This window comes from Aegilops tauschii, chromosome 7 (assembly GCF_002575655.3).
Source record: "Aegilops tauschii subsp. strangulata cultivar AL8/78 chromosome 7, Aet v6.0, whole genome shotgun sequence".
In the NCBI taxonomy this organism is placed as follows: domain Eukaryota; kingdom Viridiplantae; phylum Streptophyta; class Magnoliopsida; order Poales; family Poaceae; genus Aegilops; species Aegilops tauschii.
This window is the reverse complement of record NC_053041.3, coordinates 635,357,943-635,375,494: the sequence shown is the minus strand read 5'-3', so window position 1 is coordinate 635,375,494 and position 17,552 is coordinate 635,357,943. Positions and strand designations below refer to the sequence as shown.

General features: G+C 47.0%; 2 protein-coding genes across 2 annotated transcripts; one reads left to right on the top strand and one right to left on the bottom strand.

Annotated features, from left to right (window-relative positions):
* The first annotated feature begins 384 nt into the window (after window positions 1-384).
* LOC109739817 (serine/threonine-protein kinase ATR) lies at window positions 385-12,029 on the top strand. The gene is made up of 15 exons (XM_073505552.1): window positions 385-640; window positions 744-888; window positions 1,209-1,299; window positions 1,394-1,744; window positions 1,829-1,953; window positions 2,896-3,040; window positions 3,104-3,670; window positions 3,762-3,837; window positions 4,334-4,682; window positions 4,916-6,169; window positions 6,266-9,581; window positions 9,660-10,229; window positions 10,552-11,178; window positions 11,289-11,483; window positions 11,594-12,029. Exons 1-15 carry the CDS (start codon window positions 487-489, stop codon window positions 11,759-11,761), a joined length of 8,133 nt encoding a protein of 2,710 aa, XP_073361653.1. The 5' UTR covers window positions 385-486; the 3' UTR covers window positions 11,762-12,029.
* A 1,806-nt stretch (window positions 12,030-13,835) lies between these two features.
* LOC109739818 (uncharacterized) lies at window positions 13,836-15,848 on the bottom strand. Its single transcript, XM_020298855.4, has 4 exons — window positions 14,870-15,848; window positions 14,591-14,773; window positions 14,304-14,471; window positions 13,836-14,184 (listed from the first exon to the last, which is right to left on the bottom strand). The coding sequence occupies exons 1-4, from the start codon at window positions 15,779-15,781 to the stop codon at window positions 14,104-14,106; spliced, it is 1,344 nt and encodes a 447-aa protein (XP_020154444.3). The 5' UTR covers window positions 15,782-15,848; the 3' UTR covers window positions 13,836-14,103.
* Between the last annotated feature and the right edge of the window lie 1,704 nt (window positions 15,849-17,552).

Genomic DNA, 17,552 nt, shown 5'->3' with positions numbered 1-17,552 from the left:
GCACGGGCATTTTACTAGTCACTAATTAAAGAGCACTCTTTGCAAAAGAGCACTCCCACCTCGGTGCTCCATTTGTCGCAACCTGGAAGTTTATCTCGAACTATTTTCACTGTTGGAGATCTCGCGTCGAGATCTTCAAAACTGGGTCCATGTCGATAGGTTCTGACGAAACTTTTTTTCGCGAAAAAAAGACAAAAAACCGGACGAAAGAACAAGGACATTTTAGGCCCAACTTGAGTTTCAGACCATCCCAAAGTCCAGAGCTGTGTGCGGGCCGAGGCTATCCATCCGTCGTCCGTCTTTAGATTGGGCCCAACACAAACGGCGACCACGCTCCAAAGGAGAGACGACGAAGAAAAGGAAAGGGGGAGAAAGGGCAGCAGTTCTCGAATTCCTTTTCGAAATTATTAAGGAGGGAAAGGGCGCCGCCGCCGCCGACGACGAACCCTCCCGCTCCGGCTCCGGCGGCGGCGACCACCGCCGGCCATGTCGAACTTCGCCGGCCACATCAAGGAGCTCCGCGCGCTCATCGCGGGCTCCTCCTCCTCCGCCGCCGCCCCGGCCTCCGCCCACTACGAGGCCAAGCTCCGCGAGGTCCTCCCCAGCCTCCTCCGCGACCACGTCCTCCCCGCCCCCACCGGTACGCCCGTCCCCTCCCCCGTCCCCTCCCTCCTCCGTTCCCCTCTCGCCGGCGACTGGGCCGCCGCTCACATTCTCTGCGATTGATTGACCCATCGATGCAGCGACCGAGATGGAGACCAAGGTGGTGCTCAGGCTGCTCAACTACACGGCGCCCAGGTTCCCCGGGGTCTTCTCCAACGGCCGCCCCGCCGAGGTCATCCGCGTCATCGGCCGCATCCTCCCCTTGTTCGCAGAACCCGACTACCAGTAAGCACTCCTCTGCTCTTCCCCTCTTTCCCCCTTGTAAACCCTAGTCCAATCGCTCTGCACATGGGAAATTACATGGATTTAAGCACTCGATTGCCAAGTATTACCGCATCCACGTGTGATACATGGGGCGAATTTTGCTGATGTCGTTGTGCGCGGTAGAGGAAGCAAACATCTAGTTTGGGTTGAATGTTGGAATGGGAAAATGCTGCCTGTTTGAACAACTGATAGATAAGTGAATCTAGTAATGCTGGGTATCTTCAAGCAATGATGCTATGTGTTGTTTACATTCGCTCGGTTTGGTTTCTTCACCGTTGCAGGTCAATTATATTTGAGCCGGTTTGGTCTCTCCTCTCACTTCTCCGCACCGGTGACCGGGAGGCCTACAGGCAGTTCTTCCTGGATGCGATGGTTGCAGTAGAAGGCCTGTGATTCTGTTCCCTTTATTTAGTTACCGTTGTGCAGTTTCAGTTTGTTGAGTACTCCAGTGTGTTAGGTTGTGCAGAGAGGATTGAAATTGAACTTCTTGTCGAATCTAACAGATCTACAATATGTGGCATCAAAGCACACGGAGAGTGGATGTCTTTTAAAATGCTTCTGTGGATCCTTCTCAGACATTTTGGAGTCCACTGCGATTTTTAGTGACCTCCCAGAGAGGTTCCAGCCTAAAAATGGACCTGGTGTGCTGATTGATCTGTCTGGTGACATGAGGTGGTGTTCATTTGCCACTTCGTTAATTAGACTCATCAACAAATGCCTCACAGATGGTACCCTGCATGTTGAAGGGATTGTTACCATGCCATTTGTTTCAGCTGCTTGTTCTATTCTCTGTTATGGGGATGAATCCCTGCACAAGGTTGGTATTTAACCTTGAGCCTGTGTGTGTTTTCGGTTATACCTATGTACCTTTGACACACTGTTAATCAATTTGGTGCAACAGGTTTGTTTTGATTTTGCGCGGATCGTTGCAACGGTGATGACTGTTGAGATTCTTCCTACGGAAACTATTATTCGTTCAATCACATCGATTCTAAGCCAAGATGTTAATGAGCTTTCTAGTATCAGGTATGCTCTTGCTGTATCTTTTTCTTCTAGTCTAGATTATTACACTCCCTCCAGTGATGTCATGTGGAGCAGTCAAAAGTCACATGATGTTGCGGATATCCCTCAGGTCTGTTTTACCATGTGAAAGGAATCTATGAAACAATAGTTTAGATGCTTTATTATATCATTTTGTTCCCCGGGTCTTGGCTTGCTGGTTTAGCATATTTGCCCACTGATATTTATGTTTTGTAATGCTTCTGATGCCTTGGTCCATACTTTGATTTCAATGATTTAAGAAGATCCAATTGTAGGCACCTAGTTGTATTGGAAGCAAGGCATATTGATCTATACGTATCTCTCCTATGTTTACCTGAAATGCCTGATTCTAATCCATTTTAGTTCTGTCACCGGTGAATATTTGGTTTCATGAATCATATCTTATCTCTAAATATCATTCAGTGTAACAGTAATGTAGAAAAAGAATTTGTCACTTGGAAGAAGCAGAGTGGAAACCTGTAATGGTGGATTATATTTTGCTTGTTTCTGGTCAGGAATTACGTATGCCCCCCCCCCCCCCCCCCCCCTCCCACACACACACACTTTGTTACAAGAATGCTAATATGTTTGCCTTCTCTGGATATGTTTCAAACATAGTAGCCTTTCTTTTTTGTAAATTCTTTTAGTCAAACAACAAATAGTGGTGAAACTGGTAATGGTAGTTATTGAATTATTCAGCTATATATTTTCCATAAAATGTTTTTATTATAACGAGGAAGTATTCTACAAAAGAGTTACAGCTGGGGACCTTAAGAAGAGACAACGCAATAAGCAATGTACTGGCTCGCTCTGCCTAATATTAAAAGCCTTAAATACCATGCGATGTAGGTTTTATTTTGTCATGGATATTATGGGAGTGTGCACAAACACTGTCAAATAGCATAATGCTTCGTCTTATTTCTGCAGAGATCCAGATTATGACTTATCAATGGGTGCATGTCTAAATGCTTTGCATTCTTTGTGTCCTGGTTATATTGTTGAATCTACGGCTGCTGATATTGTCAATGTTTTCACAAGGGCAGTACAGATCAGTAGAAGCTCAGAGCTTCAGGTTAGCAACTCGATTTTCCCAGGTCTTTTGGGTACTTCTCTCTACTAATGCTACCTTTTGCAGGCTGCGATGTGCAATGCGTACATGAGAATAGTCGAAGTCTGCCCCCCACAAGTATGGAAACCAGAGATCCTTCTGAAGTTGCTCTATTTGCCCAAGCCTTATGACAAAGTGACTGAATGCATTCGACTGGTTGTTGACAAATTTGGTCAGAGTTTGGTGTCTGTGGATGCCAGCGATGATCGAGGCAGCTTTCAGGAAAAATCTGAAGTATTTGAACTGCCAAAAGTCGGCCAGAAAAGAGTGGCTCAGAACCAGGAAAATACTTTGTACAAACGTCAAAAGATGTCTGAATCACGATCAACCATTGGTTCATTTATGGCCAAATTCTCTCCTGCTGGCATAGGACATGAACTAGCAAAAGATTATGCCTATGATCTTCAATTGTCACTAAATTCACGTATTAAGTTCCTGTCACCTGACAATCATAATGCTTATCCATTGGAGCCTGATATTGCTATACAAGTGCTTAGTCTTCTTTCTCTTTCATTCTGTGTTAACCCAAAGACAAGTCTGTTTATTAGTATTTCTAAGCAAGTTCTCTCCTGGATCCCTTGGATTTGCAAGCAGGTAGGCAGAAATCATGATAAAGCTGCATAAATTTATTTTAGCTTTTCATCGTTTTTGAACTTAACATCCTAACCATTAGTGAACGATGCAGGCAACCGAGAAATGTTTTTTTTCCTTCGACATGTTACTATATTTCAAAGCTCTTCAGACTGTAATGCTTCTCCGATGTAAGGTTTTCCTCCATCTTTTGCATTTTGTACATGCCATGGTTCAACTTACATGAATTATGTTTGGGATCTTAGGTAGCTTATCTATAAGCCTGTAACAACTGTGCAATTCTTAATATTCCTGTCAAGTTTTTTGTGATCCTGTTTTGTGTTTTATGTCCTTGTTTGTGTTTATACAACTTCTTGGGCTTATGGCTTGTTCATCATATAAGGTAGATCATTTTAAATACAATTTTGGTGAGCTATTTGTGTAATACCTGCTTGTAAACCCCACAATCCATCCTTCCCTGTCAAATCATCTAGAATATAGAAGGCACCTGGACCTGTCAGACATGTATAAATATGAATAAGGGATCTGCTGATCCCATTGTCCCGGGATAAACTTACAAGCTCATTGCTTCGAGCTTATGCCAGACCAAATATTAACGAGTACATGATGATATGGCTCTCTTTCTCTCATTTTTTACTGTTCACTTTTGTCTAAATGTCTATGTAGCCTTTCATCCTGGAGACTCTAAACTGTTTGAAGATGAAGCTCGGCTGATTTGTGATCGCAGTGAAGATTTAGATTATCCACTATATGTTGACCTCATCAGCTTGCTGAAACGGGTGTGGTCTGACGGTCATGTTTCCACTCAAGCATGCTTAGACAAGTTAAAATGCCTTGTGGTACAAGTTATTGCTAAGATTGGCAACAGACTGAATATTGATTGTGACCTTGAACTCCTTGAACTGGCTATCCATAGTGAATCTGTGGAGGTTCAAAATGAGGCTCTTATGTCACTGCCCATTATTGTACTGTATTCTGGTCCTACGATGCTTGGAGTGATGTTCAAGAAACTTGAGTGAGTAAATATACTTTACCATGATTTCAGATTATCATTTTACACTTTGCCTTTTGTTGAAACAAAACAGTTAATTTCTCGTTTGGTTATGATTGCCAAATATTATTGAAGGCATTCCCTTGGTTGAGGAATATAAATAAATTCAAATTTGCTTAGACCACAATGCACTTAATTTGTTTTATAGTTCTTCTGTAAGATCTGATAACCTTGAGTCGTTTTTTTTTCTTCTTCAGGTTATTTGGTGATTTAGGATCTGACAAAGTGTGGAAATGTGTTGCCTTTTCACTCGGTTTCCTATCTTGTTTAAATGGAACAACTGATGTTACTGACAAAGCGGGGAACAGTTGCAAGCTGTTCATGGACAAGGACTCTAAGCAACCAGTCTCGACATTGGATCTTCTCTTGAAAGGTTTCTGGTGCCCTCACTGTGATAACAGAACTGTCAATACTAAAGAGCAGATTTCTATTGTGGACATGGCAGTACTAGAAACTGAGAATGTTGCCTTGAAACATAATATTTTGAAGGCCCACACACTTTTTTTCAAGTTCCTATATGCACAGACTTCCAAAGAATGTATCATTTCCATGGTTGAAGTTTTGCCACGAGTTCTGAGACATTCTAGCAAAGAGGTTTTACTTGAGATGAAAATTAAGTGGGTAAACTGTATTGATTTTCTGCTACTTAATGGAATGAAAGATGTCAGAGATGCATTTTCTCTTGTAGTATGCTGCTTTTTGGAAACCAGAGTCATGGACATTTTGTTCTCGGATGAACTGGGAATGGAGGGAGGGACTAAAGAACTTAAGTTCATGGACAAAATAAAGCAAGCTTTCGCAGAAGCTGAAGATTCTCATGTTCTACTGACTCTTTTGGAGTCTACTGCTACAATTATGCAAGCCAGTGATACTCAAGGGGAAGTTTTTTTCTGCTCATTTGTATTGCTTATTGCTCAGCTTGATAACCATGATCCCATTGTAAGGAAGACGGCATCAAGATTACTTCACAGATGCTGCACTTACAGTTTCAAAGGAGGAATAGAACTCTTCCTCTCGAATAACTTCCGTGTTAGAGATGATTTATATGACTATCTTTCATCTAGACTATTAAATCATCCTGTAGTGATTAATGAATTTGCTGAGGCTGTTCTTGGGATTAAGACTGAAGAGCTGATTAGGAGAATGGTTCCATCAGTTATACCAAAGCTTATTGTGTCTCACCCAGACAATGACCAAGCTGTTATTACTCTGCATGAACTGGCAAACCATCTAAACACTGAACTAGTACCATTGATTGTTAATTCACTACCTAAAGTGCTTTCGTTCGCTCTATTCTATGAAGATGGGCAGCACTTGCCGTCTGTTCTACAGTTTTATCACACCGAAACGGGAAGTGATAGCAAAGAAATATTTGCAGCTGCTTTGCCAACACTGCTTGATGAGATCATATGTTTTCCTGGGGAATCTGATCATATCGAGACTGATAGAAGGTAGCTTTTCTTTTCATTGTAGACATATTTCTCTAGATACTTCCTTTGTAATTAGGCATAAGTTTGAATGAGTTTTAATGGTGTTCCAATTTTCAGGACAACAAGAATTTCACCAACAATACAGAATATTGCAAGAATTTTGACAGGGAATGACACCCTTCCTGAGTTCTTGAAGAATGATTTTGTCAGACTTCTCAATAGCATTGACAAGAAGATGCTTCATTCTGATGACTTGAAGCTTCAAAAGCAAGCTCTCCAGCGTATACGGAAGTTAGTTGAGATGATGGGCCCTTATTTGAGTACACATGCACCGAAGATTATGGTTCTGTTGATATTTGCCACTGATAAGGAAGCTCTTCAAATGGATGGTCTTGATGTGTTACATTTTTTCATAAAGCAATTGGCTGAGGTATCATCGACCAGTATCAAGTATGTTATGTCCCAAGTTGTAGCTGCTTTCATTCCATCTTTAGAGAAGTGCAGAGAATGCCCTTCTGTGCACCTGAGAAAAATTGTTGAAATCCTAGAAGAACTTGTTGTGAAAAACAGTAAGTTGCTTAAACAACATATACGTGAACTGCCATTGCTGCCCAGCTTACCATCTTTGTCGGAAGTAAACAAAATAATACAGGAAGCCAGAGGATCAATGACTCTGCAAGATCATCTAAAAGATGCCGTTGATGGTCTTAATCATGAGAGCTTGAATGTAAGGTACATGGTAGCATGTGAGTTGAGTAAATTATTCAAGGTCAAACGGGAGGATGTTACTGCACTTATAATTGGTGAAGATACTTCTGATTTGGATGTAATAAGCGCTTTAATTATGGCTTTACTTAAAGGATGTGCTGAGGAGTCAAGGACAATGGTTGGCCAGAGGCTGAAACTAGTCTGTGCAGATTGTCTTGGTGCACTGGGTGCAGTTGATCCTGCTAAGTTCAAGGTAATTTTGTGTGAGCGCTTTAAGATTGAATGTTCAGACGATGATCTTATATTTGAGTTGATCCACAAGCATCTTGCAAGGGCATTCAGAGCAGCTTCCGATACAACAGTACAAGATTCTGCTGCCTTAGCTATTCAAGAGCTACTAAAATTGGCCGGCTGTCAGTCTTTACCCAAAGAAGATAATGGGGAAGATTCAAGTAGTTGTGAAATGAGCAGAAGGGGTCAGAAATTGTGGGGACGTTTTTCTAGTTATGTTAAGGAAATAATTGCGCCATGCTTGACTTCAAGATTTCATCTTCCTAGTGTGAATGATGCTGCTTTACTTGGCCCAATATACCGCCCAACGATGTCCTTCAGAAGGTGGATATATTACTGGATTAGAAAGTTGACATCCCACGCAACTGGATCGCGCTATGGTATCTTCAGTGCATGCCGAGGAATTGTTCGGCATGACATGCCAACTGCGCTCTATCTCCTACCTTACTTGGTTTTAAATGCTGTTTGCTATGGAACTCCAGAGGCTCGGCAAAGTATCACTGATGAAATATTGTCTGTTCTCAATGCAGCTGCTTCAGAAAGTAGTGGGGCTATTGTTCAAGGTGTTACTGGGGGGCAGAGTGAGGTTTGTGTTCAAGCCATCTTCACTTTACTTGATAATCTTGGGCAATGGGTTGATGATCTCAAGCAGGAAATTGCTCTATCCCAGTCTAATAATGCCATGGCTGGGAGGCAAGCAGGTAAATTGAACGAAGAAAGCTGTTCTAATAACGGCCATGATCAATTGTTGGTGCAGTGTAGCAATGTTGCTGAGCTGTTGGCTGCTATACCTAAAGTTACTCTAGCTAAGACCTCTTTTAGATGTCAAGCTCATGCACGTGCTCTAGCATATTTCGAATCTCATGTCCGAGAGAAGTCCGGGTCCTCTAATCCAGCTGCAGAGTGTAGCGGCACTTTTTCAGATGATGACATCTCTTTTCTGATGGAAATATATGGAGGATTGGATGAGCCTGATGGCCTATTAGGTTTAGCTAATCTGAGGAATTCATCAAGCCTACAAGATCAACTTATCATCAATGAGAAAGCTGGAAACTGGGCTGAAGTGCTAACACTGTGTGAACATGCTTTGCAAATGGAACCTGATTCTGTCCATAGACATTGTGATGTTCTCAACTGTTTGCTAAACATGTGCCACCTTCAAGCCATGATTGCGCATGTGGATGGTTTGGTTGGCAGAATACCTCAGTATAAGAAAACATGGTGCATGCAAGGTGTGCAAGCAGCTTGGAGATTAGGAAGATGGGATCTCATGGACGAGTACCTACCCGAGGCAGACAAAGGTCTTGTGTACAGTAGCACTGAGAACAGTGCTTCGTTTGACATAGGTCTAGCAAAAATATTCAAGGCGATGACGACAAAAGACCAGTTTATGGTTGCTGAAAAGATCGCCCAGTCCAAGCAAGCGTTGCTTGTCCCGTTGGCTGCAGCAGGCATGGACTCATATATGCGTGCATATCCCTACATTGTCAAGCTCCACATGCTGTGTGAGCTGGAAGACTTCAACTCCCTGCTGGGAGATGAGTCATTTCTCGACAAATCATTCAGTGCAGATGATCCAAGTTTTCTGAAGTTAACAAAAGACTGGGATAACCGTCTTAAATGTACACAATCGTCTCTGTGGGCAAGGGAGCCTTTGCTTGCTTTCCGAAGGATGGTTTATAATCTTAGTCATATGAATTCTCAAGTTGGGAACTGCTGGCTTCAGTACGCTAAGCTCTGCCGTTTGGCTGGACATTATGAGACAGCCCACCGTGCAATACTGGAAGCAGATGCTTCAGGTGCTCCAAACGTTCACATGGAGAAGGCAAAGCACCTCTGGAATATACGGAAATCTGATAGTGCTATAGCCGAACTTCAGCAAACACTTCTAAACATGCCCGCGGAGGTTTTGGGAAATGCTGTCCTTTCATCTCTTTCCAGCCTTTCTCTTGCATTGCCAAATGCGCCTATCTCTGCAACACAAGCATCAAAAGAGAATCCAGATGTGTCTAAAACCCTTCTTCTTTATACTAGATGGATCCACAATACAGGGCAAAAACAGAGCGAGGAAATCAAAACTCTCTACAGTAGAGTAACAGAGTTGCGGCCCAAGTGGGAGAAGGGTTTCTTTTGCATGGCAAAGTTTTTGGATGATTTACTTGTTGATGCTAGGAAACGTCAGGAAGATAAGAAATTCACAGGTGGAGTTGGATCTGTTACTCCTGGCTCTGCTGGAAGTGCAAGTGCCCCAGCTAAAGAGAGGCCTTGGTGGGAGTTGGTTCCAACAGTCTTGCTATGTTATGCAAAAGGACTCCACAAAGGACACAAGAATCTTTTTCAAGCACTACCACGGTTACTTACGGTTTGGTTTGAATTTGGAAACATATACATCCAAGAAGGGCGAAGTGCAGAAATGAAAGTCGTTCATGATAGGGTAAATTTTCTTTTACATGTTTTTTTTCTTCATTTCTTTCAATCTGTGTAAGAGATCTAATCAGCCCATCTAATGCAGATGTTAGCCGTCGTCCGCGGGTGCTCGAAGGATCTACCAACTTATCAGTGGCTAACTGTGCTGTCTCAGTTGATATCTCGCATCTGTCATCAGAATGGTGAACTTGTCAGAGTTGTAAGATACATTATCCAGGTGGTTTTACAGGCATACCCTCAGCAAGCACTTTGGATGATGGCTGCAGTGTCAAAGTCAACAGTTTCTGCAAGACGAGAGGCTGCTGGACAAATATTAAAATTAGCAAAGAAGGGCGTTGGGAAGAGGAGCGACCATGTTGCGCTGTTTAATCAGTTTCCTTCTCTAATAGAACATCTGATTAAGCTGTGCTTTCACCCAGGGCAGCCCAAGGCAAGGTCAATAAATATCTCGACTGAGTTCAGTTCCTTGAAAAGAATGATGCCCCTAGGAATTATATTACCTGTCCAGCAGGCTCTCACTGTAACTCTGCCATCATACGATTCAAATATGTCAGGTCAATCTACTTTTCACCCTTTTTCGATCTCTGAGCATCCTACTATAGCTGGAATAGCCGACGATGCAGAGATCCTTTCCTCCCTTCAGAAACCAAAGAAGGTATACACATGCACATATTTAATACTGCCTTGATAATTATGCTTGTTCAACATGTACTGAAGTTTGTGCACGGAAGTAGTCCTAGTATTTTTTATGGTTGGTGTGCATCATGGTATTGTGGGTGCAACCGTGCAAGTCATAGGTTGGATAAGGTGTGGGAGGTTGGGAGCTATCAAGGGTCCAGATCATTTACTCGCACTCATTTAAGTACTATTTTTGGTCATTTATGATTAGTTTTCATTTTTAAGTGTCTCAACTAACTTGTATACATCACTAGTACTTCACTCATTTAAGTTACTATTTTGATCATTTTGAACTTCAGGTTGTGTTCCTCGGAAGCGATGGAGTGGCTCGCCCATTTCTATGTAAACCGAAGGATGACCTTAGGAAGGATGCACGCATGATGGAGTTCAATGCTGTGATCAATCGTCTCCTCTCCAAAGTTCCTGAGAGCCGCAGGAGGAAGCTTTATATCAGAACCTTTGCCGTGGTTCCACTTACAGAAGACTGTGGACTAGTAGAATGGGTGCCCAACACCCGTGGTCTTCGGCATATTCTTCAGGACATATACATAACTTGCGGCAAGTATGATAGGATGAAAACAAACTCACAGATGAAGAGGATATATGATGTATGCCATGCCAGCAAAATACCTGAAGATGAGATGATGAAAACTAAAATCCTTCCATTGTTCCCCCCGGTGTTCCACAAATGGTTCTTGACGACATTCTCTGAACCAGCTGCATGGTTTCGTGCCAGAGTGGCATATGCACATACCGCCGCAGTTTGGTCGATGGTTGGGCACATTGTTGGGCTTGGTGACAGGCACGGCGAGAACATCCTTATTGACGCGACGACCGGGGACTGTGTTCATGTGGATTTCAGTTGCTTGTTTGACAAGGGTTTGCAGCTTGAGAAGCCCGAGGTGGTGCCGTTCAGGCTTACACAAGTAAGCAGTGAGATCATGTCACGCGGTTTCTTTTCAGCAGCTTATCCAACACATGCAATCCGATTTCCATCACAAGTACTAACATTGGCATGCTGAATTTGCTACTGCAGAACATGATCGATGGATTGGGCATCGCTGGATACGAAGGCGTCTTTCTGAAGGTCTGCGAGATCACTTTATCGGTTCTCAGGGGCCACAAGGAGGCGCTCATGACCGTCCTCGAGACCTTCATCCACGACCCGCTAGTAGAGTGGACCAAAGCCCACAAGTCCAGTGGAGGCGAGGTCCGAAATCCGCAAGCGCAGGTATCATCATTATCCTTTATCTAAAAAAATAGCTATTATCAATATTTGATCGTTGCTAACACAACCGTGTTGCTCTCCTGATCTGCCTCTTGTTTCGAATGATGATCCAGAGAGCCATCGCCAACATCACGGCGAGGCTCCAGGGTGTCGTGGTGGGCGTCAACGCCGCGCCCTCCCTGCCGCTCTCCGTCGAAGGGCAGGCGCGGCGGCTGATCGCGGAAGCAGTCTCCCACAAGAACCTCGGCAAGATGTACATCTGGTGGATGCCCTGGTTCTGACGACCTATAACCATATAACAGGTCCCCTCCCTCCCACGCCGCTAATGTGTGTTTCACTGGATGAGGTAGACATACATACAGGAAGTAAAGGCTGCTTAGCGGCGTTTTTGTGACCAGTCCATTAGCTGCCTTAGTTCCTGTTACCACTAACCGCTGTTACTGTTAGCGTTAGCTACTGAACATACTCCTTGTGAGACATTTTGTGATCCCCCCCCCCCCCCCCCCCCCCCCCCCCCCCCACTAAATACGACTATCAAGAAAGTTTCAGTATTGTCATGGCATCTAGACTTTAGAGTGGTATTTTCTGTCAGGTCCATGTTGCACTGTAGAGTTGGCTCTGGGGTATCCTCAGAGTCACAGGAATTCTCTCTCCCCCCTACGTTTTGGAGGATCCCAAAAGGTTCAATCATACACGTAGAGTTTGCCCCAGGGGGGATGGGCAGTGGCATTGCAGCCATGCCACATGCCCGCCTCCTCTCCGGCGTCAGGATGATTCCAGCACGAGGAAGCATGGCGAGAGAGAGAGAGAGAGAGAGAGATACTACTGGGCACTTGGCAGCCGTCGTCATGGCGTCAACAGCCAGCAGAGCCACGGCCAGCCGCATCTCCAGCGGAGGAATATGATGGGCAAGCAAGCAAGCCGAGAGGCGTCAGCAGCCCCGCCCATCCATCATCATCCACCCCGCTGCAAGCAGCTGCATCCCCTTCCAATTTCTGGAATATCCTACTGGCACCGTCCTTTTCGCTCTGAAGAAAGGGTTGTGGTTCTTGGCCCGGAACTGCAAACGTCCGCCAGCAAGAGCACAAACTCCAGAGTTTAGATTTTGACCGACCTGCGCATGACTCCGAAGAGAAGAGCCAAACGAAGCTTTTTTATTTCATTTTTTGAGAGAAAACGGGGCCAACACTGCAAAAAGTGCCCCCTTTAGGGCATTACAAAATGCGGACCTCCTTCCCTGCAAGGACTAACTAAGTGCACTTGTTGCAAGCTGATCAACCATAAGAAAGTTTGTAGACTGATCAGAGGCTAGGCTGATGATGATGATTGGAGTAGAAAACTGGGCCTGCAGGCAGGCTGGCCGGGCTGCTTTACCGACATGATCTTTGTCTGCTCGGCCGGCCGTGTGAATTAGGGGTCAATGGTCCTGCTCGAGGCGAGGCTTACTTAACTGATCGGTCCCCGGCCTCATCCGGGCAAGAATGCCAAGGGATACGACAAGGGCCACTGGTCCTCCTCATCTTACTCACACCCGCAGAGAGAGAAGGGACGAAAATGGAGGCCAACTTTTATTTTTCTACTCCGCAATGTCACAGCCATCCATCAGTGTATTCATCATCGCCCTAATTGTCTTTATAGAAAATTGTAGTATATTGGGGGAAACTTTCCTTTTCCAATGCAACCTACTCCCTCTGTCCCATAATATAAGAGCGTTTCTCTACACTAGTGTAATGTCAAAAACACTCTTATATTATGAGACGGAGGGAGTACATGTCTTCATGAGTGAAGATTTGAGGCGCAACGACAACGCAATGCAGAGCAACGGGTGGATGGAGGTGCTGATTGTACACGCATGATTTGGTGCCCATCAGCTGGTGCCTGACATTGTCCAATGTCAAACAACAGGGATCCCTCCAGGTGCTGAAATCATTTTCCTCATCTTACACACATAGAGAGAGGGGACAAATTGGAGAGAAGCCTCCTTTGTTTATCCATCCATCCAGCATGTCTTCATCACCATCATCATTAGAAAACAGTCCCAATCAGCCAGCCACCCATGTCCTCTTCTTCAGCGGCATCATCATCATCGGTGAAGATGTGAGCAATGCAAAGCAAGCAAGCAACGGCGTTCTGTTGCTGCATGATTCATCGCTAGTATACACCAGCTGGTGCCCAGCATCGCCGATGTCAAACAACAGGAGCATGGCACAACCCAACCCAACCCAACCCAAGATGCTTTCTCTTTCGCTTTCGCTTTCTTTTGGGGGCGATTTGGTGGTACAACAACATGGCTGATAAACACTAAACAATGGCCGGAAAAGCGCGCAACGAGGGGATCATCACCCTCATCAATCATTCATTGGAAAGGTGCCCGCCGATCTTTGTTGCTAACAGGAGAGAATTTTGATCACGGCGACATGGTTATCATCTGCGAAAAAGGGTTCTCCCCCACCCCGAATCTTGCCCCGGCCTTTTTCGCTACTGCTGGTACTAGTGCTAAGTGCTAATTCTACTGACTTCTACAGCTACTTCTACTACTTTATTATCCTTCCTCCTGCTGCTGCTGGTGGTGGTCATGGACTCATGGTCATGGTGATGGTGGTGGTGCTGCTTCCTCGTCGATCTACAAGCAGCCGCCTCCGTAGCCGGCGTTCTTGAACAGCTCCTGCTTGATGGCGTCCGCGCTGATCATCTCCCTCTGCATCTGCACCCACAAACGACTCAAAATCAGCTGGAATCGGTGACTGAACCGAAGATGAATCCACCCATGCTTGCTGACGAACTGATGAATTCATGGATGGGCTGACTGACTGGCTGGGGTACCTCGGAGCAGGAGGCGTGCATGGCGAAGTCGTTGAAGCAGCTGACGACGCACTGCTGGATGTCGAGGCCGAGCGTGTCGAGGGTGCTCACCGTGGACAGCAGCAGCCCCGGCTTGGCGGCGCAGTAGATCTCCACCCGGGTGTCCTCCTCCTTGCGCTCCACCTCGAACTGCAAAGCACCAGCACAACATCTGTCAGCCAACATTTCTTTCTTGAAGCCACAGCGGCAATGGCACTCTGCTCCGTTGGCGGGGGCAGTGGGTGGCGACCTAGAAGAAGATTGCTGACCTTGGGGGTGTTCCTGGCGAGCATCTCGTTGGGGTTGAGCTCCCGGAACACGCTCAGCAGCGGCGCCGCCGCCGCCGGTTGCCCGGGATGCGCCTCCTCCATCTCCTCCTGCAGCCGCCGGATCCTCTCCAGCAGCTCCTTCATGTAGTCGATGGTGTCCCCCAGGATCGACGTCCTGTCCATCTACACGCCCAAAATCAAATCCACACTCAGCCTAATTTACCCCCAAGATTTTGATTCTGATGTGGTGAAATCGGAAAGGAGGGGCTTTTTTTTCACCTTGCTGATCTTGGGCACGACGGAGCGGAGCATGGAGAGGCGGTCGTTGAGCCGCTTGCGGCGCCGGCGCTCCGCCATCAGGTTCTTGGACGGCATGCCCTCCACCCGCTTCTTCCTCGACGCCGGCGCCGGGGCCAACGCCGCCATCTGACCCGACCCGAACGCGCCGCCGTCCACGGCCGCCAGCCCGGGCTCCACCTTGCAGGCGCCGAGGCCGCCCCCATCCGCCGCCGCCTTGGGGTCCATCGCGGCGAGAAACCCCATCTCGCCGTACCCGCCGCCGACGGCATTGGGGAAGGGGCCGCCGCCGTAGACCTCGCTGAGGCAGTCGAACCCCCCAGAAGCCACCGCCGCGTGCTGGTGATGCTGATGCTGCTGCGGGTGCGGCTGCTCGAACGAGGCCGTGAAGGTGGGCAGCACGCTGACGGTGGGCTGGTGCCGCTCCTGGAAGCAGTCCATGCCTGCGGCGCCGGCGCCGCAGGCCGGGGAGAAGAAGTCCCCCATGGCATTGCACTCCCACGCGGCCGTGGCGTCCCTCCTCAGCGAGAAGAGCTCCTCCAAGAACGCCTGCTCGTCCAGCTCCATTGCCCCTCTTTCCCCCTCCTCCACTTCTTTCTTGGCCTCCCCTTCTGACAGAGACGGAGATGAGAGAGAGAGAGAGAGATAGAGAGAGAGTGATGTGTCTCTGTGTGAGAGAGAGGAGTGAGAGGAAGGATGATGGTATTGTGTTGGTGACAATGGTGAGGGGGAATCAGGGGGGATTAATATATGGGGGAAGGAAGGAAGGGGGACAATTATTCCCTGGTAATGAATGGTGAGCAGTGGCATTAAGGTAGGCTGGGGGGGTTCCATTAGCGAGATCGTGCATGCATGCAGCAGCATAGGGATGTGATTGGATTGGAAAGGAATCATGCCTTTCCATCCCCTCCTTCATCCATCTGGTTTTAACCTAATCTAATCTAATCTGATGCAAGCGGCTCCCAATCAACCCAGGGCTTGTACTCTTGCGGCTTGTGAGCTAGCAGTACTAGCACTAGTACTAGGGGTGAAAAAGATAAGATAACAGTGGCCAGGGGAATCAGGGAGGGAGTCCTCCGGCCTCTCTTTCTTTTCTCTTCTCGTGTGTAATGACCTCTCGCTACACTCATGTGTAGGGAATCGGCAGAAAGGGTGACAAGGGATGGATGGATGGGTAGATATGATGCGTCTGTTGGACATAAAGGTCCGGCATCATTGCACCGAAGAAAAAATGTGGCCAGGTGTGCGTGTGTGCGTGGTTTTATTCCTGAAAGAATGCAAAGTACTGTACACCGTCAACACATGCCGCACAGGTGATTGTGTGATCTTGGTGTGAGCAGCCAAGCACCCATTGTCTAACAGCCATGTTGCTTCTCATCCTAAACCGTGGTTACCCATGGTGGACGGCTGATGATGCATCCTCACACAGGCGAAGATGCAGAAACGGGCCTGGGAAATTTTGGTGGGCAGCTCTCCTGTTTTTGGGGTGATGACAGACAACTCAGGTGGTGAAGTGACTTGTGAAGGCGATGTGAGTGAGCTAGGGAGGGAGAGGCCAGCCCAGCCCGGCCGTGTCACTGAGATTACTACCATTTGCCATGTGTGCAATGCAAAGGCCAGGCCAACAAAATACTATACTTTCACCAATGTTATTCCGAGTGGGGTTAGTGGTAACTAGAAGGCAGAGGGAAGGGTCCAAAACCGTCTTTCTGGGGTGGTCATTGCACTTGCAGCAGCCAGGCACAGACTTCTATCCACCCCCATTGAAAAGGGTTCCAAGATAACTCACCTCATCACAGCTCCGTGAGCTGCGACCTCGCTCCCCCTAAACTAAAATAATGTAATAAAATGCAAACCTCCGTCCCCTCATTGTCAGAACCAGTCTATACAACTAGGCTAAAGTAAAAAATGAAATCCTATGACCGCACCAATTGATTTCATCACATTATATTATTTGATCTGAGCTGGTCTATACTCACGGCGAGGTTTGACCCACAGCAGGTGAGAGTCGTGCCGTGCCGTGCCGTGCGTGTCGGCCTCGCCTTTGCGGGGGAGGTGGAGGAGGAGGAGGAGGGAGCAGCGGCGACTGTGTCAAGGCTCCCCTGCTCACCGACGCGATGGGCCCATGCGCGAGGCAACTCTGCGGCGTGGGGCCCCCGCCGGTGAGCCCCCCACGTGTCCTCCGTCGCCGCAGGGGCCCTCTCTGGTCATCTGTGATTCTGTGGGTGAGATGCCGCGTGGCCACCGTGGGCTCGGCCTGCCACCTCCGCTCATGGACCAACGGTGATTAATTGTAAGACTAGTTGTGTGCCATCGGCCACTGAGTTGAAGTGAGCTCATGTGATAACCAACTAGCTGCTGTATTTACAGCGTCTACAGCCGGACTTGACAAATCCGGCCCCTCAAACGCCCGCGGACGCGTCCGGCGTGTCCGCGGGCACTGACCTAACATGCCAGTGATACGATGCAAATTGTCCGGATTTCAAACTTCGAAACAAAGCAAAGCAAAACATAGTTCAACAAACCAAACACGACAAAATGAAATCAATGTCCGAGCGCGACGGATGGCCTCCAATCACTGGCATCTGCGTGGGCGAAAAGCTCTCCAGAGTGGCCCAGCCGGCCGTCGAATCCTCCTCTGTCCCAATGGGGCCGGACGGCGTAA